Source organism: Peromyscus californicus, unplaced genomic scaffold (assembly GCF_007827085.1).
Source record: "Peromyscus californicus insignis strain IS unplaced genomic scaffold, ASM782708v3 Scaffold_3__1_contigs__length_106647218, whole genome shotgun sequence".
Lineage (NCBI taxonomy): Eukaryota > Metazoa > Chordata > Mammalia > Rodentia > Cricetidae > Peromyscus > Peromyscus californicus.
In genome coordinates, this window is record NW_026294551.1 from 45,402,854 (window position 1) to 45,425,936 (window position 23,083).

The 23,083-nt window shown below is 37.6% G+C and overlaps 1 protein-coding gene across 4 annotated transcripts in view; it reads left to right on the top strand.

Annotated features, from left to right (window-relative positions):
* The window catches only part of Taok1 (TAO kinase 1), a 122,423-nt gene that overhangs the window by 51,264 nt on the left and 48,076 nt on the right, over positions 1-23,083 (top strand). For all 4 annotated transcript variants that reach the window (XM_052755940.1, XM_052755941.1, XM_052755942.1 and 1 more), the window contains 7 exons: positions 1,744-1,965; positions 9,125-9,196; positions 13,823-13,924; positions 14,921-14,966; positions 16,852-16,948; positions 18,705-18,818; positions 20,568-20,659. In XM_052755940.1, coding sequence (XP_052611900.1) covers positions 1,834-1,965; positions 9,125-9,196; positions 13,823-13,924; positions 14,921-14,966; positions 16,852-16,948; positions 18,705-18,818; positions 20,568-20,659 — 655 coding nt within the window. In that variant the 5' untranslated portion in view covers positions 1,744-1,833. The remainder of the gene's footprint in view (positions 1-1,743; positions 1,966-9,124; positions 9,197-13,822; positions 13,925-14,920; positions 14,967-16,851; positions 16,949-18,704; positions 18,819-20,567; positions 20,660-23,083) is intronic.

A 23,083-nucleotide genomic window follows, 5' to 3' on the forward strand; every position in this document is an offset into this window, starting at 1 on the left:
AAAAAAAGGATACAGTTTATGAATAGTGTTGGGATTTATATCTAGCCAGTTTTATTCCAGAACCCTTGTTCTTAAGCCTCTTAATTCGGACAACCATTTTTAAGCATCAGATAATCTTATATAAAGGAGTTGGTAGCAGAACCACCCCGGAATCTCTGGTTCTTTCTAAGTCTACTTATGGAAGGAATCAGATGATAACAACTATTTTAATGTGTTAATTATGTGAATTAAGTTTATTAAAAACCAGGTGTCTGTGCTAAATTCAGACTTTCTTATTTTGTATTTTTTTCTTTAATTTCAATTTGTGTATGTGATAGAGACAGATAGATACAGATATGAGTGTGAGCATGTACTTACTGTGTAAAGGTCAGAGGACAACTTTTGGGAGTTGCTTCTTCTCCCTTGTAGAACATCTTAGAAGCTTCTGCATCTGCCCCTTTCTAGTTTCCTAGGATTGAACTGTGGTCATCTGACTTGAGGGGCAGCCAGGCGGTGGTGGTGCACGCCTTTAATCCCAGCACTCGGGAGGCAGAGTCAGGAGGATCTCTGTGAGTTCGAGGCCAGCCTGGTCTACAGATCGAGATCCAGGACAGGTGCAAAGCTACACAGAGAAACCCTGTCTAGAAAAACAAACAAACAAAACAGACTTGAGGGGCAAAGACCTTTTACCCACTGAGACATCGAACTGGCCCTCATTCTCCTTTTTTTTTTTTTTTTTTTTTTTGTTGTTGTTGTTTTGTTTTGTTTTTGTTTTTTTGAGACAGGGTTTCTCTGTGTAGCTTTGGAGCCTTTCCTGGAACTAGCTTTGTAGACCAGGCTGGCCTTGAACTCACAGAGATCCGCCTGCCTCTGCCTCTCGAGTGTTGGGATTAAAGGCATGTGCCACCACCGTCTGCCTCCAGATTTGATTAATGCACTGTGATAAAGTGTCTGAATTACATTTTTTGTGTTTCTTATATATGAACACATTGGTAAGGGCTTTCCTATTGTAAGAAAAACCCTTCAAGTAGCCCAATTTTGGGCTATTGTGATTGTGTGTATGTGTGTGGGGGTGTTAAGTTTTATCTTGTTACTTTTTAGAATTATGTGTATATTTTTATGTGTGGTGTGTGTGTGTGTGTACACACGTGTTTGTGTGTGTGTGTGTGTGTGTGTGTGTGTGTGTGTGTGCAAACCAGAGGAGGATATTAGGTCTTTGAAGATGGAATTAAGGAAGTTGTAAGCTGCTTAGTGTTGGTGCTAGTAGTCAGTGCAGGTTCTCTGGAAGAGCAGTACATGTACTTAACTAATGAGCTGTCTCTCCAACACCTGTTTTGTTTATTAAGCCTGTGTCTTAGTAGGTAGCCTTCGCTAGCCTGGAACTCACAGAGATCTTTCTGCCACTGCCTCACAAGTGCTGGGATTAAAGTCATGTGCCTTTAATTATGTATGTGCCTTAGTATATATGTTTTTAATAGTATGTTAATTGTTTCTTCCTCTAGTTTCATCAAAATTGGATTATTAAGTAGTAGAAAGTCTCCCACGATTTAAAGATGAAGCTAACATTGAAATGGACTGTGTTGTAGATTGCTTTGCTTTTAAAGTGCTACAGGTGATTGTGATGAGCTTAGGAACTAATGCAATAGAAGACTTCAGTATTCACTAACATTCTAGATCTGATACAATTTTGTAGATAATGACTGCAAATGATCTTTTAATTATTCTTAGCAACTTTTAACTTTTTTTTCTTTTTTCTTTTCCTAGTTTATGCCAGTGTGGCTTTATTCATACAGATGAACCAAGCATTGGGATAGCAGTATAAAATTAGAATCAGACAGCTGACTGCTCAGCAGGATGCCATCAACTAACAGAGCAGGCAGTCTAAAGGACCCTGAAATTGCAGAGCTCTTCTTCAAAGAAGATCCGGAAAAGCTCTTCACAGATCTCAGAGAAATCGGCCATGGGAGCTTTGGAGCAGTATATTTTGTGAGTTAAAGGCTTGATGTCAGAGATGTTGGAGTGAAAAATGTTAAAAGAGATAAGGAATTTGCTGAGTAGGAAAACAAACCCTGCTCTCACACTGCTTTTTATACCACACATGTCTACATGCATTATGCAAGGAATGACTTTTTGCAGCTGACATCACTTGGTTGTTCTCTAATTCAATTCCATTTCAAAACTACCTAGAGATAATGCCGTCTCAGCCCAGTCCAATAAGAATGCCTCCCATTTTGAGATGCCAGTTAAAAGCTCTAGCCTGGGCTGGAGAGATGGCTCAGAGGTTAAGAGCACTGACTGCTCTTCCAGAGGTCCTGCATTCAATTCCCAGCAACCACATGGTGGCTCACAACCAACTGTAATGAGATCTGGTGCCCTCTTCTGGCATGCAGGCATACATGCAGGTAGGACGAATAAAGAGATTTTTTTAAAAAAAAGAGCACTGACTCTCTTCCAGAGGACCTGGATTCAGTTCCCAGCACCTACATGGCAGCTAACAACTGTCCATAATGCCAAGATCTGTCACCCTCACATAAACATATATGCAGGCAAAGCACCAAAGCAAAACAAAACAAAACAAACCTCTATCTTGTGCTTCCATTAACTATGGAATTGAGATCCTCCAACCCTTTCTTTGGGTGTAATTATTAAGTGAAACTCATTTAAGATTGTATTTTAAATGATACAGTGAAAAACTACATAGACTGAGCCCTAGAATCCTCTTTGGAACAGGAGCTTTTGTCCACATGGAGTTAAGGTATGCCAGTTTCTTGACCATTAGATGTTTGTTCTCATATTCCTCACAGTCCCCAGTCCTTTGGGGTGGTTATTTGTTATATAACGTGATTAGTAGGTTATTGGCTGTTGGTGATTAACTTCACCTTCAGCTGCTCTCCCTTCCCCCCAAGGTAAGAGTTGGGTATGTAATGCCAGTTCCAATTCTCTGGCTCAGGATTGGTTTCCCTGAGAACCATCATTCACTCTAATCCTGTGATAGTCTAGGTTCTTTCCTCAAAACACCTCAGGTGTGGTTGAGAGAGGTTCACTGTAAATAAAAAATGCTGTTTTATCATTCACTAGTGTAGTTGTTCTGGAGGTTGCTTGCAACCAAGGACAAAATTCCAAATATTTTACCAAGACAGTAGTTTTGGGAAATAAAAATATACCACCCTAAATATATCTTCTGGCAAGATTTGTGTTAGTTATTCTGCAGACCCGGGAATGACTCTGAGATGCTGTCCTTGAAAGACTTGTCAGTTTAGGACAGTGTTGCTTGCCTCGCTGTCGTCTCCTCGCTGTCGTCTCCTCGCCGTCGTCTCCTTAGCGTCCCATAGCCTGCTTGCTGTCATCATCCTGAGAAGCTTTCGGAGCCTCATTCTGTAGAGTGCTATTTCCTGGTCAACCATATGGCCATTCTTTTGAGTTTTTTTACTTTGTGTGTGGCTCCTGTGTGTGCACATTAATAATTTGTATGCTTTGTCTCCTCCCCCTTTTCTCTATAACAAGTTCATTTTATAAAATAAAACTATTGAACCTTCTGAGGAAAAGATAAAATTTAAAACTTCCCTATACCGCTTTCATCTGATCTCAGAGTGTGTATTCTAGAATCCCCCTCCCCATACTTGAAACCGAAGATAATACTGAACCTTATAATTTAATGTCTTAATTAAATACTTTCCATGTTCTATGGCCACAGTTTTTGCATTTTGAGGTGTGGCACCAAAACTAGCATACATTTCACTTCCTTCTTTATAATTTTTTAAAATGTGCATTGATGTTTTGCCTGCATGTGTGTCTGTGTGAGGGTGTTGGATCCCTTGGAACTGGAGTTATAGACAGTTGTGAGCTGCCATGTGGGTGCTGGGAATTGAACCCAGGTCCTCTGGAAGAACAGCTAGTTCTCTTAACCTCTGAGCCCCCTTTCTCTATAATTTTATAAATAGAATCTTGTTCTTACTGTAAAGTTTTAGCAGCATCAACATAGCTTTTTGTTGTGATTTTTGAGACAAGGTCTCTTTACAAAGCCCTGGCTTTCCTAGAATTCACTATGTAGTCTAGGCTGGCTTCAAACTTACAGAGATCTGCCTGCCTGTTTCCCGAGTGCTGGGATTAAAGGCATGTGCCACAATGCCTGGCTAACATAGCTTTTTCTTAATCCAGTTGAGAATATTTTTAAAGATTTATTTATTGAGGGAGCTGGAGAAATGGCTCAGAGGTTAAGAGCATTGGTTGCTCTTCCAGAGGTTCTGAGTTCAATTCCCAGGAACCACATGGTGGGTCACAACCATCTATGATGAGATCTGGTGCCCTCTTCTAGTGTGTGTATATATAATAAATAAAGAAATATTTTTTTAAAAAAGATTTATTTATTGTTTTTTAAAGTGTGTGTGTGTGTGTTGCATGTTTTTACATGTGTGAGGACTTGGATGGTCATCAGCATGTTGGGAATCAATCCTAGATTCCTCTTCTACTTCATTTGTCTAAGCAGGATTTACCCAGAGCTCACTCTCAGGACTCTTCTTGTTAGCTAGCTTGCTCCAGTGATCCTGTCTCCTTCCAGAGTTGGAATTAGGTGGACCATTAAATCTACCCAGTATGGTGTTGGTTTTCTGGGGAATCCATACTCTGCTACTCTCTATGCTCCTTGTGATTTCTTGTGTTGTTGGTGCCATAACCAGTGAACCATCTCCCCAGCCCCTTTTGTCACCTTGTTGTAAGACAGTATTTCTCTGTGAGGCCCTGGCTACCCTGGAACTTTCAGTGTAGATCAGGATGGCCTTGAACTTACAGAGATCTGCCTGCTTCTGTCTCCTAAGTGCCTGGCTTATTTTCATACTTTTTTCTTCAAAGGAAACAGTCTTCTCTTTGTCATGTCAAGATTGCCATTATCTCATTACTCTCATAGTTTGGTACTGTTACTGTGTAAATTTATGAATGTTTGAACACAAGGACTTAGATAACCACGACAAATCATCAGGATGCTCTCAGTCACTTATGGGTGGGTAGAGTTTGCATCATAGATGTGCTGGACAAAAGAAATGGTTCATGCCGGGCAGTGGTGGCTCACGCCTTTAATCCCAGTACTCAGGAGGCAGAGCCAGGTGGATCTCCGTGAGTTCGAGGCCTGCCTGTTCTACAGAGCGAGATCCAGGACAGGCACCAAAACTACACAGAGAAACCCTGTCTCGAAAAACCAAAAAAAGAAAAAAGAAAGAAAGAAATGGTTCACGTCCTAACTAGATGGAATATGCTACTAAGAATGGCATACAGTTGCAGACTTTAGAGAAAGAGAGGAAGACACAGTCACCATAGGTCAGTCAGAAAGATCAAGGTTCAGAGCCTACATTTTAGTTCAAAATACCTAACCAGTTGATAGAAATGGCCAAACTTTGGGATATTGGGTTTAGAGCACAAGTCCACTTTTCAGTTTTGAGTAGGTATGTACATACTTTAAGAGTATAATTGCAGATATCTATGACAATTCTGTCTTTAAATTTTTGAGGAGTATTCTAACTGCAAGTGCAGCAGCTACTGTTTCCATTCCCACCAACAGTAAAGACTTAATTTTCTTTGCCTTTGTGATAATGCCTGTTATTCTAATAACCATTGACATTGAATATGTTTTGTTGTTGTTTAGACAGGGTATTTCTTTGTAGCCCTGGCTTTCCTGGCTCTCACTGTAAGGATCAGGATGGCTTCAAACCATTCTCTACCTGTATTGGTTATTTTTGTTGTTTTAAAGCTGTATATATATGGGGGCAGACACTTTTAATCTCAGCACTTAGGAGTCAGAGACAGGTGTATCTCTATGAATTTGGGCCAGTCTGATCTACTTAGAGTTCAGGCCAGCCAGGGCTGCATAATGAGAATGTATCTCAAAAAAAAAAATTTTTTTTTAAGTATTTTTGAATTTTTATGTGTGTATGCCACAAGTGTGAGGGTATTTTCAGAGGCCAGAAGAGGGCCCGAATTCTCTGAAGCTAGAGTTAACAGCTGGTTGTGAAACACCCAGTATGAGTACTTGTAATCAAACTGGAGACCTCTGGAGGAGCAACAAATGTTTTTAACCACTGAGCCATCTCTCCACTCCCAATCTCAGGTCTGTGGCTTTGTATTTTTTTTTTTTATTTTTTTTTATTTTTTATTTTTTTTGGTTTTTCGAGACAGGGTTTCTCTGTGTAGCTTTGCGCCTTTCCTGGGATTATCTTGGTAGCCCAGGCTGGCCTCAAACTCACAGAGATCCGCCTGGCTCTGCCTCCCGAGTGCTGGGATTAAAGGCGTGCGCCACCACTGCCCGGCGGCTTTGTATTTTAAATAGCCTGTCTAGACTATATAAAGAACTCTTAGAACTCAATAATAAAGATGCATAGTTTAGAACATGAATATTATAAATACTTGAATTAAAAATTTTCCAAAGAAAATTACAGATGGATAATAAATAAAGCTTATAAAAAATATTCAACATCATTACTCATGAATTTCAAAATATTTTGTAAATTATCATCACAAAAGGCCACATGTGGTTCCTTTTAAATGAAATGTCCAGAATAGGCAAATCTCCAGGCATAGGAAGTAAGTCTATCGTTGCTTAGAGAAGTTGCCTGAAGCAGATAGAATGATAGGTAAATATGGTATAAGGTAAAGCCAGCCATAGTTATAAACACCTCAACATCAGAACTCAGGAAACTGAGGCAGGAACATTTCCAGTATGAGGCCAGCATAGGATATATTAGTGAATTCAAGTCTTGTCTAGCTTATAGATTTTTAGAGACTGTAAAAAACAGAATAAAAACACAGCAAAAACACACTCCAGACCTTATAGATATGATTTGTCATGGTGAACACTTAACTTGGCTTTCTTTACTGTTGAGAAGATTTGGAAGTAACCCTTCCTAAACTTTGAGCATTTAAGTTTATATAAGGTAGTGCACACCTTTGATCCAAGCACTCAGGAGTCAGAGACAGATGGATCTCTTGAGTTTGAGGCCAACTAGGTCTACATAGCATTCTCCAGTACAGCCAGGGCTACATAGAGAAACCTGGTCTCAAAACAACTAGAATAAAATACGAATTATCAAATGTTTTCCCAGTATCAAGTCTTGAGTTTATATTTTATCCTGATAGTTCTTTTCATGTTATATAAAATAATTGAAGTTAAAAAATATTTTCTTGCCGGGCAGTGGTGGCGCACACCTTTAATCCCAGCACTCGGGAGGCAGAGGCAGGTGGATCTCTGTGAGTTCGAGGTCAGCCTGGGCTACAGAGTGAGACAGAGTGAGTTCCAGGAAAGGTGCCAAAGCTACACAGAGAAACCCTGGCTCGAAAAACCAAACCCCCCCCCCCCCCCCCCACACACACACACAAAAAAAAACTTTCTTACATTTATTTTGTTGGCAGAAGGGCCATTGAGGTCAGAGGACAACTTGCAGGAGTCTTGTTTTCTCTTTCCAGAATGTGAGTCTCAGGGTTGAATCCAGGTTACCAAGCTTGGTGGCAAATGAGTTACCCACTGAGCTTATCTATATCCCCATGTCCTATAAAATTTTAGAATCTTCCTGCTTATATTTCTAAATTAAATTGGTATATAACTTTAATAGGTTTTAGTTATAGGATCATACTACTTTCTTACGTGACAGCCTTTCTTTCCTTTTATATACTGAAAAGATAAACACCTGTCTCCCACCCGTGTATGTGTGTGTGTGTGTGTGTGTGTGTGTGTGTGTGTGTGTGTGTGTGTGTGTGTGTGTGTGTTTTCAGGTACATCTTTATGTGTGTAGAGACTAGAGGACTACCTTAGGAACAGTCTTTGTTGTTTTAATTTTATTTTTATTTTCTGTATATGGGTGTTTTGCCTGCATGCATTTATGTATACCATATGTGCCTGGTACCTGTGGAGGCCAGGAAAGGTATGGATCTCATGAAACTGGAGTTATACATGATTATTAGCTGCTGTTATGGGTCCTAGGAATTGAACTTGTGAGAGTGGTCAACGCTCTTCACCACCGTGCCACCTATCCAGCCCTTTTTTGTTTTTTAAATTAGACATGTTTATTTAAAAAAAAAAAATTTCTAAAAATGTGTGTGTGTGTGTGTGTGTGTGTGTGTGTGTGTGTGTGTGTGTGTGTGAGAGAGAGAGAGAGAGAGAGAGAGATACTTTCATGTGATGTCTTCATACTTTCATGTGATGTCTTCAGAGGCCAGAAGTTTGCATTAGACTCTTGGAACTGGAGTTACAAGTGATTGTGTGCCACTAATGTGAGTGTTGGGAACTTAACTCCAGCTCCAAGCACTCTTAACTACTAAACAATCTCTCTCCCCCCTACCATGTTTTTTGAAATAGGGTGTCCTAGGCTGGGAGCTACCCAAGTAGGGTAGACTAGTTGGCTCCAGTACTAGGATCGCAGATAAGTGTTGCCATGCCCAGTTTTTTTTCTTAGAGTCGGTTCTGGGGATCAAAGTCAGGTCCATGCTTAACAAGGCAGTGAGTTTTTTGTTTTTTTCCTGTTTTTATTTTTAAAGAAAGTGTTTGTTCTACAGGGGTTGGCAAGATGTTCTTGTGAGTAAAGACACTTGTTGCCCATCTGACGACCTGAATTTAATCTTCTGGACTCACATAGTAGAAAGAGAACTGATTCTCTAAAGTCCTCTCATCTTTAGACACACAAAGCTCATACCCATTCACAAATATATACATGCATATGCACACACATAAATACAGTAATGGTTTTTACAAGTGTTCTTTAAAAGGAGCTTTATTGCATTTTAGCTTTTTTTAAAAAATTGGTTATATATTTGAGGTTTACAATATGGATTGTAAAATGGTGACTGTAGTGTGAAGTTGATGATTTACCTATTACCTTACATAGTGACTTTTGTATGTGACAAGAGCAGCTAAAAGCTACTTACTTAACTAAAATCCCTAATACAACTTTACTAACTTTAGTTCTGAATTGTTACTAGTTCTTCATATTCCTGTTTGATTTCTTTTGACTCACATCTTCCCTATTTTTTCTGCCACTAAAGGAAATTTTCATGGTTTTTTTTAAAATTCTAGTTTACAAGCACCTTTATTCTCAAAGAAATAACATCTCAGATTTAATCTGTTGGTTTCTATTTCACAATGGTTCTTTCTTTGTTTCTTTTTAAGGCTCGAGATGTGCGTACTAATGAAGTGGTGGCCATCAAGAAAATGTCTTATAGTGGAAAGCAGTCTACTGAGGTAAGTTAGTTATATACATATTTTTGGCATGTTAGGAAAACAAACTGCTTTTAATAAGGGAGAAAAGGAAGGAAATTTAAAATAGATATATTATGTGTAAAAGCATACATTCCTAAATGTACCAGTAGATTTTTCTTTTCTCCCCCCCGTTCATTCGTTTATTCATTCACTTATTTTCCTTACCTTTTTAATTGCCACACTAAATCCCAGATTTCTTTATACTATTTTCATACATACTTAATTGTAGTTGATTTCCTCCTCCCCTCCCCTTCCTGTTCCTGCTTGGTTTCTGCCCTTCCAGTCAGTCTGTACCTTTCCGCCCTAGGATTTCTCCTTCGGTTCCCCACTGCTTCTGTAAAGTGCTTTGTTCCCCTCTAGTTGGCTTCTTAAATTTCCTGACTTCTGCCCGCAGTCACATCAACGAATCTTTCTTTACAAGTGGATGCGGCCCATTTAGCTATTACTTGAGCCATAAACAAAACATTAGTGGCATACCAGTAGCCTCCTAACTTATGTCTTATGCTTTTAGTTTTTTAAGCTGTGGTTTAATAATTATTCTGTGTTTATCCTGATTTCTAAATACTTAAGTAAATTAAAATGTACATGGCAGTAAATTAATAGGATATAACCTTTATTTAAAAATTTTAAATTTTAAATTTTATCCTAAGATAATATGTAATAATTTGAAAAAGCAAAAAGAGAACTAGATGCTTTAGTTTGCCAGTATTCTTATTTCTAGATTATGTTTGGTCTGTGTAATTATATAAATTTATATAATAAAATCTAGGATTCTGAGCCGGGCATGGTAGCACACGCTTTTAATGCAAGCACTTGGGAGGCAGGGGCAGGTGTATCTCTGAGTTTGAGGCCAGCCTGGTCTACAGAGTGAGTTCCAGGACAGCTAGGGCAACACAGAGAAACCCTGTCTAGAAAAACAAAAACAAAGCAAGCTCGCGCGCACGCACACACACACACACACACACACACACACACACACACACACATCTAGCATTCTGAGGGTCTTTAATTTTAAAAACTAACAGTTATTTAGTTGTGATAAAGAGTATTTATAACAAAATTTTCTATCTTATACCATCTTCAAATAGATGGCACAGTAGTGTAAAGTGCATGCATGTCATATAACCATTACCAACACCCCTCTCTAGAATTCTTCTTTTCATTTTGGTACAGGGGAAGTGTACTCATAGTATGGAATAAGATTTGGCTTAGTGCTAAAGTAGTTGATATCTATTCACATGACCACCCCAGTACCACCAAAACAGTAATTCTTTTTTCAAACACCTACCCTCTAGCATCTACAGTTCTACTGTTCCTCATGAAGTTAACTACTGGGGGCACTTTCAAGCATATCCAACCTTTGACACTATGGCATAATGTTGTCATGTACAGAGATCATGCTGGAGAGCTGTGCAACTGAGTTTTTAAAAAATTGCAAAAATCAAGTTTTCTATTTTGTATTAGACTGCGTTCCTAGCCATCTTCAGCTCCATGTTGCCCCCTGAATCCTTAGAACTACAGATTGAATATTCCTGAAGTAGCCATTTAGTGTTTGTCCTTTTGTTACTGGTATATTTTATATCACACAGTATTCTCAATGTTGATACATAGTATAACGTGTAAATTTTCTTCCCTTGCAAGAAACTGAGAAATATTCCATTGTGTTTATATGTGTTACATCTTTTTCTACATGCACTCATACATTTATATTCAAACCTACAAATGGACCTGGGTTCCTTCAGGCTTTTATCTATTGTCAGTAATACTGCTATGAGTATGAGCACACAAACATTTTTTTAGATCCTTGCTTTACTTTCTTTTGGTTATATGTCTAGAAGTGGACTTGGTGGATTTGTTTCAAAGGCTTGGGTCCTATTTGTTTTGAATCTGTTTTGTGGTAAATCTTGGTTTGGTGATTATTACACTGAGGGTATGGTAATACTATTATAATTGTATCTTTCTGTCATTTTGATATCTAAAAACTGACCTTACTTAGAAGTATAATTTTATTTACTATTTTGTTAAAACAACTTTAGGGCTAACAGATTGACTTATTTCATAATTGTTAAAGTCTATTGATCTATTGAACCAGTATTTCATTATTGCATTATTTTTAGGATCTAGTATTGTCCTTCGAATTTTTGCTTACATAGGGATATCTAAATTTTCTTAAGACTTTATCTCGTGGAGTATTCAAATTTGAAGTTTAAAGCTCATAAGATTTTCTGAATCTTACTATTTAAATGTATGATACACTTTTTGTTTGTTTGTTTGTTTTCGAGACAGAGTTTCTTTGTGTAATAGGCCTGGCTGTCCTGGAACTTGCTTTGTAGACTTTGTAGACAAGGCTGGCCTCAAACATACTGAGATCCTCCTGCTTCTTTCTGCCTGCCAAGTGCTGGGATTAAAGGAGTGCACCACCACTGCCTGGCTATGATACACATTTATATAAAAGACTGAATATATTTTGCTATGTTTGATTAAGAGCTTGTAAAATAATATCAGAGATGGATGTTCTTAAACTTAGTATAAAATACTTCTTAATTTCTCTGTTTACTTTTTCATCTCTTAATTTTGTAGCCCATTAGTGAGTGGTAAAGCTTATGAAAACCTAAAACAAGAACCCTATACAATATTTATTAAACTTGTTGAATTTTTGACTGAACCTAATGACCTTTGTTTTCACTGATTTGCTTCTTAAGAGTAAGTATGTAGGTTTGGAAATTTAGCTCAGTAATAGAGCATTTACCCAGCATGTATGTGGCCCTGTTTTCAATTTCCAGCAAAACACACACACACACACACACACACACACACACACACACACACACACACACCCTAATTATGTTTAGGGACTGGGGAGGTGTCTCAATGTGTAAAGTACTTTCCACCTGAGTGTGAGGACCTGAATTTGACTCCCCTGGACCCACATAAAAACTAGGTACCTGTCTGTAATCCCAGTGTTCTATCATGAGATCGGAAGTGGAGACAGAATCTCCAGAATCTGGCTGCACGGCTAGCCTGGCATATACAATAAGAAGAAAGAAAAGGCCCTGTTTCCCAAAACACTCTATTGTTGTCTACTGACCTCTACACATGCACCATGATATTACTATGCCTGTATACACATATGGGCATATGTACACACACACACACACACACACACACACACACACACACACACACACACACACACTGACACATAAAAAAAGAGTTACGTTAAGGATGTGCCCTAAATGTTATCTGTATTTCATGATACTTGTGAGGGAAGGATCTTAGCAGAATATGTAGGAAAATGGTTATTATACTCCCTTTTTTCCATTATCTTCTTTTATACTTAATTATTCCATTAGCACTTTCTTTTATGTATATGGGTATTTTGCCTGCATGTATTTCTGTGCCCCGCATATGTGCGTGGTGCCCAGGGAGGACAGAAGAGGGTAGTGACAATTGATTGCTGCTGGAAGAAGGAGAGTCATTTTTCTTAAGGGTGTGACGCCTGGTAGGTCAGCCCTCTCTAGGGCAAGTCTAATACCCAAAAGTATTTGGGAAGGACAAGTTGAACTGAAAGAGTTTTTATGTTTTGTTTTATTGTTTTTTCAAGACAGGGTTTCTCTGTGTAGCCCTGACTGTCCTAGAACTCACTTTGTAGACCAGACATTCACCTGCCACTGCCTTCCAAGAGTTGGGATTAAAAGGCATGCACCACCACTGCCCAACCGGATGGGTTTTAAAGCAAGAAAGAGGGAACACAAAATTGGGTTGGTAAGGAGGTGGGGTGAATGTGGGAAATGTCCAAGGTGGGAAGATGAATATGATCAAAATATATTTTATGAAATGCTCAAGAAGTTAATAAAATTAATTTTAATTAATAATTTTAAAATAATCTTATTAAAAAAATAAAAAGGTTGGACTTCTGAGGGAAAAAAACCCCTACATGTGTTATATCATAGTCAGAGTGCTTAATTGTTTTTTTGTTTTTTGTTTTTTTTTTTGAGACAGGGTTTCTCTGTGTAGCTTTGCGCCTTTCCTGGGACCCACTTGGTAGCCCAGGCTGGCCTTGAACTCACAGAGATCCGCCTGGCTCTGCCTCCCGAGTGCTGGGATTAAAGGCGTGCGCCACCACCGCCCGGCTCTTAATTGTTATGATTTAAGATTTATTTCATGTGCATTCATGTTTTCCTGTATGTATGTTTGTATACCTTGTGTGTGCTTGGTGCCTCTAGAGACCAGAAAAGGGTGGACTGCTGAAAATGGATTTACACACAATTCTAAACTGCCATGTAGGTGCTAAGAATTGAACTCAGGTTTCCTGGAAGAGCAACAAGTGCTTTTAACTTGAGAGCCATCTTGCTAGCTTTTGATTATAAACTTAGTAGGACTCATTGATTATGAATATTATTAAACTGAAATTTATCCTTAATTATTTTGTACCTTATATATAATTCTTTTAAACTTTATTTTGTTATTTCTTGTATAGATCATAAAGTTTTATGTTCTTCTAACCTTTTTAAATATAGTAATTAGTTTTTTCTTATGTATCTTTCAAATGAAAACCAGGTGTTCATAATTCTTCCTCCTGTTCCTTTTTTTCCTCCCTCTACCTAGAAATGGCAGGATATTATTAAGGAAGTCAAGTTTCTACAAAGAATAAAACATCCCAACAGTATAGAATATAAAGGCTGCTATTTACGGGAACACACCGCTTGGGTTGGTATTTGTTCTCTTCTTGTTATAAATTAATTGCTTTTGGTTTAGCATAACTTAACTCAAAATATCTCAGACTGGTTATATGAAGAAATGCTCATATACCTGAAATGTTAGTTCATCCTGGGAGAGGAAGAACATATTCTTGCAACTCTTAACAGATAAAAGAACTTTACATGACTTCTCCAGAGTTCTTTCATAACTTCAGGAATACCAACTCAGCATTTCAAGAGCAGTACCATTATTTGAGAGTGAAACTGAACATATCTTTTTGACATGTGTGTTAGTATATTTAAGTACAAAGATCCTTGTGAAGTTTTGGTACATTCTGGTGAAATTTGAGATGACATGATTCCTTAGCCCAGTAACACTTAACATAGAGAATTGTGACATTGTGTTAAAAGAATTGGATTAATATAATTATAAATGCCTTTATATAGGAAAGTATGCAATGCATAGCTTATATAATTGGTTGCATATTAACATTATTAGAAGACAAGTATTAACATTGGCTTAAATTTTTTTTGATTTTTTTTTTTTTTTTTTTCTGAGACAGGGTTTCTCTGTGTAGCTTTGCGCCTTTTCCTGGAACTCACTTGGTAGCCCAGGCTGGCCTCGAACTCACAGAGATCTGCCTGGCTCTGCCTCCCAAGTGCTGGGATTAAAGGCGTGCGCCACCACCGCCCGGCTTTTTTTTTTGATCGTTTTAAGACACAGTCTTACTATGTAGCCTAGGCTGCCCTGGAACTAACTGTGTAGTTCATGCTGGCCTCATATTTTCTGCCTTAGCAACCCAAGTGCTGGGATTACTAGCATGTGTCACCATGCCTGAACCATTAGCTTAGTTTAACAAATTGTTAAATATATAATTATATTGTAAATGTAGATGATAGCTTGAGTTTGTTTTACTTTAGACTATCTTCTTGACTTCATATTTATCTCAAATAAACTGTCTTTATAATAAATTTTAATGCCTTTATATTTTTTCTCCCCATGCAGCTTGTAATGGAATATTGTTTGGGGTCTGCCTCAGATTTACTAGAAGGTAAGTTAACTTTGATTATTGATTTTTGGTTGTTTAATTTTGGCACATACCTTTAATCCTGAGGTAGAAGCAGGTACATCTCTGATTTTGAGGCCAGCCTGGTCTACAGAGTGAATTCCAGAACAGCCTGGGCTATACAGAGAAACCCTGTCTTGAAAAACCATAAATAAATGGATGAATATATATATTGAGGCAGGGTCTCTCTATGTAGTCCTTGGAGGTCCTGGAACTCACTGTGTAGACCAGGCTGGCTTTGAACTCACAGAGATCCACCTGCTTCTGTATCCTGACTGATTTAATTAAAAGCATGTGCCACCATTCCTGACCTTGATTATTGTTTATTACAATATTAGAATAAAATAAAAGTTTAGGCTGGGAGGTGGTTGCTGGTTGCCGTAATCCTTTAATCCCAGAACTCGGGAGGCAGAGGCAGGTGTACCTGAGTTTGAGGCCAGCTTGGTCTACAAATGAGTTTCAGAACACGCAGAACTACACAGAGAAACCCCATCTCAAAAAACCAAACCAAACCAAACCAATTCAGTTAGAGTTTATTTAAACAATATTAATACTAAATAAAAATAAAATTTTGCAGAAATTAGAAAATTCCTTGCCTTTGACATTTTCTTCACATGAAATTTGCTATTCTTACAAAGTAGGCAAATTTTCTCATTGAAACTTTATTTGCATTGAAAAAAAATTTTCTGTCAGTTTGATCTGTCCTGTTAATACAAAGTAAAAAAAGGGCAAGTATCTTTTTTGTTTCACAGTCATCAAGTTTTTGTTTGGTCTTGTTAAGCTTAGAGGAACAGTTGACTGACTGTTGTTAACACTTGTAAGTGTATACTAGTTAGGAAATTCATTGGCTTTATTTTCTCCCCATGGAAATTGTCTCTTGCTAAATACCTGTTTTTTAAAAATTACCCTGAGGAGATAACTCAGCAAGTAAAGCTGTTGCTACACAAGTATTAAGACAGGAGTTCAAATCCTCAGAACACAAGTAAAGTAAGACATGGTTGTGTGCTGCATTAATTTCTGTGCTCCACAAAGAGCTGGAGGTAGAGACAGGAGAATCCTTGGAGGCTTGTGACCTAGATAGCCTGGCATGTTCAGAACAGCAAATACCAAAGAGACTGCCTCAAATAAGGTAGGAGGTGAGGATCAGTGTTTTCCTTTGACCTCCACACATAGACTATGGTGCGCACAACATGCTATACACACAGTTACTAAAAATACCAATGTGTCAACTGGGCAGTGGTGGTGCACCCCTTTAATCCCAACACTTGCAAAGGCAGGGGGATCTCTGAATTTGAAGTTAGTCTGGTCTACAGAGCGAGTTCTGGGATAGCCAGGGCTGTGCAGAGAAACCCTGTGTGTGTGTGTGTGTGGAGGGGAACAAAACAAAAAAACTTCAATGTGTCTTTTTTTTGTTTTGTTTTGTTTTTGTTTTTTGGTTTTTTGAGACAGGGTTTCTCTGTGTAGTTTTGCACCTTTCCTGAATCTCACTCTGTAGACCAGGCTGGCCTCGAACTCAGAGAGATCCACCTGCCTCTGCCTCCCAAGTGCTGGGATTAAAGGCGTGCGCCACCACTGCCCAGCTCAATGTGTCAATTTTTAGTATTTATTTAAAAATAATTTTTTTAAAAATTTTCTTTGTTTTATATTGTGTATCTGTTTGCATTTTTGTTCATGTTCACCACCGTGCATGTGTGGAAGCCAGAGGATGACTTGAAGGAGTTAGTTCTCTCCTTCCACTATATATGTTTAGCACATTGAACTCAGATTCTCAGGCTTCCACATTTACCCACTGTCCTGTCTCGTTATCCCTATATATTTTTTAAACAAGAATATTCTATGTGATTACTTTCAAATAAATTTCTTTTCTCAGTTCATAAAAAGCCATTACAAGAAGTGGAAATAGCAGCAATTACACATGGTGCTCTCCAGGGATTAGCTTATTTACATTCTCATACCATGATCCATAGGTAAGTGACTCAAAAATTATCATATATTGACGAGCAAATGGTTTGTTGAATTTATCATCCCTACAGTTCAATGTCTCTGAAATTTTTGTTTACTTGAGCCAAAAAGAATTATATAAACTCAACACCATTTAGACTGTTCATGTCTATTTAGACTGTTCATGTCTAAATAGGTAGTATACATGTCTTTTAGGATAATTTTTATTTTTTGCCTATGTGTGCTCCTATGTTTCCTAAAGCATATGTATTTTATGGAACTTAATTGTAGAATTACTTAATTTGCAAACTGGAAGGGGCGTTAGGGATCATAGAGTCTGTCTTTCTGTGTAAATCGATGCTCTAATTTGTGACTATAATTTCCCTAAGATTGCAAAGCCAAATAGATTAGAGCTTAAATTTAATGGCTCTTTTGTCTTCCTGATAACTGATAATGACAGATTTGTTCCACTGATTCTGACATGGACCAAAACCATTTTGATGTAATTTTTTTTTTTTTTTTTTTTGGTTTTTCGAGACAGGGTTTCTCTGTGTAGCTTTGCGCCTTTCCTAGAACTCACTTGGTAGCCCAGGCTGGCCTCGAACTCACAGAGATCCGCCTGGCTCTGGCTCCCGAGTGCTGGGATTAAAGGCGTGCGCCACCACCGCCCGGCTGATGTAATTTTTAACACTGCTATTAGTTTTGACTTTCAGATAGATATTAGCATTTAAAAAATTATGTGATCCAGACAGTAAATATTAAACTATGCAGTACAGTCATTTTGAGTTAATGGATTGTCATTATTTTTAGATGAGGGTAAGTGAAGTCCAAGAGAAATCTCTATGGTAGCAAGTGAGTGAGTGGCAGAATTGGAATATGTTTTCTCATCTCCACAGTGCCTCACTATGCATAAGATCTAGGATTTAATTCCTAGCACCACACACACAAAAGCACTTAGAAAGAAAAAAACTTAGAAAAAGTGTATTATACTAGGTACTAACTACATTTACTATAGCAAGAATTAGTAAGTCATGTAAACTTGTTTTTTCTCTTTTAAGTTTTAAAAAATTAAGTATGTATTGTAGCATCTATGGAACGTGTATTCCTGTTGTGTAAATATCCATATAGTTTAGTTTGGATAGTGTGTTGGAGGCCATTGATAGTGTATTATCCACGTGCTTCAGTTTTCATTTCATGTTTAATCCGGAACTTTGTGGAAGCTTGAGAATGGGGTCATTCTTTGTTATTAACAAGTTTGGAAGATAAGGTTCTGTACTCTTAAAATGTTAATGGTGGCTCATGCCTTTAATCCCAGCTTGTTGGAGGCAGAGGCAGGTGGATCTCTGTGAGTTCAAGGCCAGCCTGATCTCCAGAGTGAGTTTCAGGACAGCTAGGGCTGTACAGAGAGACCTTTTCTCAAAAAACCAGGAAAAAAAGAAAAGAAAACAAAAATGTTAAAAGGGATACTTGGAAATCTTATGAAATCATGAAATGATTATTATATTTTCAAAGCCATTGTTCATACTAATAAACAAGCTCAAACACACATAGTGTGATACAGTTGCCTGACTGTTTTTGTTTTACAGTATTCTCTTAATTGTTACTGTATTTTTACTTGAATTCTGTTTCTGTTGTCTGATTTTATTATCACTCTGTGAAATTATTGCCGTACTTGATTGTTTATATTTCCTTTCTACTGTCTGACAACATTTTGGTTTTTATTATTTTTAAACACAATCTAATGAAGGGAAGTTAACTAATTTTCTGTGTCCCTTAAACCAGAGATATCAAAGCAGGAAATATCCTTCTGACAGAGCCAGGCCAGGTGAAACTTGCCGACTTTGGATCTGCTTCCATGGCCTCCCCTGCCAATTCTTTTGTGGGAACACCATATTGGTAAGAATGGTTTTATCTGGTATTGATGCTCATAATTAAAGTAAGCAGTATATTATTATACTTTCTTTCTTTCTTTTTTTTTAAAGATTTATTTATTATGTATACAGTGTTCTGCCTGCATGTATGCCTGCAGGCCAGAAGAGGGAACCAAATTTCATTGTAGATAGTTGTGAGCCACCATGTGGTTGCTGGGAATTGAACTCAGGACCTCTGGAAGAGCAGCCAGTGAGTGCTTTTAACCTCTGAGCTATCTCTCCAGCCCCCAGATGTTATACTTTCTAAGATGTCATTTTCCTGAAAATATACTATCATTTTTGATATTTTTTACTTTATGTTTCATACTTAAAATATAGATTTGCAGGTTTGTCCTTGCAATGCTTTTTTTATCTTTTCCCTTTTCATCTGTCTTTTTAATCCTTGCCACTTTGTTTTCCTGTTATTCACTGTATTGTGTATTAGGTATGGGAGTAAAATGTTGTTAACATTCAAATAGAGGAAATAGACATACTAAGTAAACAGTAACAAGTTTTCTTAAAATTTACTTTTTAAAATAAATTTGTGAAGTTCGTGTCTTTGTGTGTGTATGCCACATGTATGGGGTACCCATGAACCAGAATCAGAGCCCTTAGGGCTGAAGTTACAGGTGACTCTACAGATGAGCCTCCTGATGTGGATGCTGGGAACCAAACTGAGGCCCTCCAGAAAAGCAGCGATGCTTATAACTGCTGAGCCATGTCTGCTGCAGGAGCACCACTTCTTTTTTGAGACTGTGTCTCCTGTTGCTCTGACTGCCTTCAAACTCCCTATATTTAGTTGAGGGTGATGTACATCCCTGATCCTCCTGCTTCTGTTTTATGTGAGCAAATTTACTTTATATTTCTGCTTAGACTGGTAGCTCGATTGGAGGGATTTTGCTGTTTGGAATTTTCTGCTTGAGAATTTCAGATGTACATAAATATAGAAGTATGGATGAGATTTTTCATCCCAGTTACCCAGCCCTATAACCTTATCACATAGTTAATTTTGCCCTCCCTATTTTCTACCCCAGGTATTTTTTAATGAAATTCTAGGTAATATCTGCTCTGGTGTATGAATAATTTTATATGTATCTGTCAGTGAAAATTTGAAGGAAATAATTTTTCAGCTATTTAAACTTCCATGTATTACCTTTGTAGATTCTAAAAATAGTACCTTTGGTTCACTCCATCTTTTTTTTTTTTTTTTAATCTATGTTTGAAATCTCCCTTCTTATTTTATAAAAGACTTGTTTCAACAGTATATTGCTCTGGGATGTAAAATCTCAAAAGCATACTTTAGAGACATTTGTGACTATCCAGTTTCTAAAAGAAACATTAAAGGGTCAGGATATAATTTTATGGCTAGGCCTTGTGCCTTCCTTTTCATCTCAGGTAAAACAACTGACAGTGTTTGTTGCCCATGGTAAACTTCAATATTTCAAGCAAGTATTAGAATTTTATAATGAGATTCTGAGATAACCCTGCTTTGGTATTTTCCTTTTGTAATGTTGTTAAATGATCATGGCAGATGGTGGGAATAAGTATCATGTTTTCTGAGCATTGCTAACTACGTATGTCACAATTTTTTATTTTCCTTTCGTCACAACTTCTAATTTACTTCCCATTGTAAAAAATTTTATGTTTACATATATTGGCTGGAGTTCAATGTTATTTATGTTGATGGAACTTATGTTCTCAAACTTTTAAGTTGATTGAATATTGTATGTTTTAGGATGGCCCCAGAAGTAATTTTAGCCATGGATGAAGGACAGTATGATGGCAAAGTTGATGTATGGTCTCTTGGAATAACATGTATTGAATTAGGTAAGCATCATTTTTTATTACTAAGGATTAAGTTTTTTGCTTTTGTTTGTTTTGAAATAGGATCTCACTCTTAACCTTGGCTGGCTTCTAACTTGCTATATAGATCAGACTGGCCTCAAACTCAAAAGAGATCCAACTGCCTCTGCCTCCTGAGTGCTAAGGTGTAAGCCACCACACCTAGCTGAATTAAATTTTGATCCAATATTTTATTTCAATCACCATATTAAATTGGATTTTGGTCTTAGATCTCAATTATTTGAAAAATTAATTGGTTATATGTGTATGAGTACTTTTGTCTGCATGTATGTCTGAGTTCCATGCACGTGCAGGGAGAGTGTAATGAAGGTGCCAGTAACAACTCTGGCCTCTGTCCTGATACTGGCATACTAATGCTGGCTATGGATTTCCCAGCACTACAGCAATTAGGCTGGATGCACTTTTTCCCCTAAAGGAACAAAATCCTCCATATTTGTGTTTATTCAGAATTCCACATGTTGGAAACTGAGAAAAAAAAATATACAATATAAGAATTACAAAAGACGGGCTGGAGAGATGGCTCAGAGGTTAAGAGCACTGACTGCTCTTCCAGAGGTCCTGAGTTCAATCCCCAGCAACCACATGGTGGCCCACAACCATCTGTAACGAGATCTGGTGCCCTCTTCTGGCCTGCAGGCACACATGCTGTATACATAATAAATAAATCTTAAAAAAAAAAAAAAAAAACAAAAACAAAAAAAAAAAAAAATAAAAAAAATAAAAAAAAAAGAATTACAAAAGACAATCCAAATGTCTGTTATCAAACATTAAACTAAAAGAGACTTTCTAAGTTTTACTTCAAAGGCAAAGGAAAAGATGCTCTCTGCTAAGCTGATGTGTTTATGTGAATTACAAGACTTTGGTCTAAAACCATTCTGTTGAGTGATTTAACTATAGTTTCCGATGGTTCCAAACCTCTGTGTGGGTGCTGGGAATTGAACTCAGGTCTTCCGGAAGAGCAGCTAGTTCTCTTAGCCATTGAGCCATCTCTTCAGTCTCAGATTTAAGGGGAGAAATAAATCATTTAAAGCTTTTGCTTTGATTATCTGATAATTTAGTTAACCTAGCATATATTAGATTAAATATATTTGCTATTAAATTAGTTCCAAAATAATTTTTCACTATGGTCTTAAATATCTGTGTCTGACATTAATGTTTGTTTAACACTTAGAATGTACCTAATATTACCATATTTACTATCCATAGAAGGTTTCTTAATTATCCATGAATTATTCACTATATATTAGTTAACTTTTTTTTGTTTGCCTGTTTGTTTTTTGAGACAAGGTTTCTCTGTGTAACAGCACTGGCTGTCTTGGAACTCTCTTTATAGACTAGGCTGCCCTTGAACTCACAGAGATCTGCCTGCCTTTGTATCCTGAATGATGGGATTAAAGACGTACACCATTACCACTCTGCAAGTTAGTTGCTTTTAAGTTTAGAAATTAGATGTCCAAGCTGTTCTTGGTTGGGTAGGCCTTGACTCCTGTTAGGATAGAGGCTAAGGCAGGAGGATTACAGATTCAAAGTCTGCCTGACAAGAGAGTGGACTCAGAGTAACCTGGGAAATTTAGTAAGACCTGCAAGACAGCAAACCAGACTTTATTCAAGTGGAACCATAGTGATGTAGGTATTCAGTGTGGGTTGGAGTTGGGAAAATATGCACACACAATAATAAGCAATAAGACCTCTGAAATTAAAAAAAAAAATGGCCAGGCATATACCATCATGCCTTTATTAATTAATCCCAAGCATTGGGGAGTAGAGGCAGGCAGAATCTGTGAGTTTGAGACCAGCTTGGTCTACATAGTGAGAGTTAACTTCCAGGCCAACCAGGGCTATATAGCGAGCACCTGTCTTTTAAAAAATAATAATCAGATAAATAATTATTTTGTTTAAATGAAATTTAAATAGTAGCTTACAAGAATGTGAGAGGTAGAAGGATAGTTTCGTTGGTAGAGTGTAGTATTCATGAAGCCTTGTGTTTGATACCAGTAACCCAGAAACCAAGCATGGTAGCATATGCTTATAATCCCATCACTCAGGGGAATCAGGAGTTTAAGGTCATACTCAACTACATGATGATTTAGAGCCCAGCCTGGGCTACATGAGATTCTTTCTCAAAAAAAAAAAGAAAAAAAAAAAAGGTGAGATAAAGTCCTGATGGCACATATGGTAATACCAGCATTTGGGTGGAAGGCTTAGGAGGATCTTTATTTGGCCTACATAGTGATGTCCAAATCAGTCTGGGCTACATAGGGATACACTGAATTAAAAAAAGGAATTTGCTTTTTTAAAATCTTGGACCTCACTATGTAGACCAGGTTGGACTAGAACTCAAAGAGATCCTCCTGCCTCTGCCTCTGGAGTGCTGGGATTAAAGGTGTG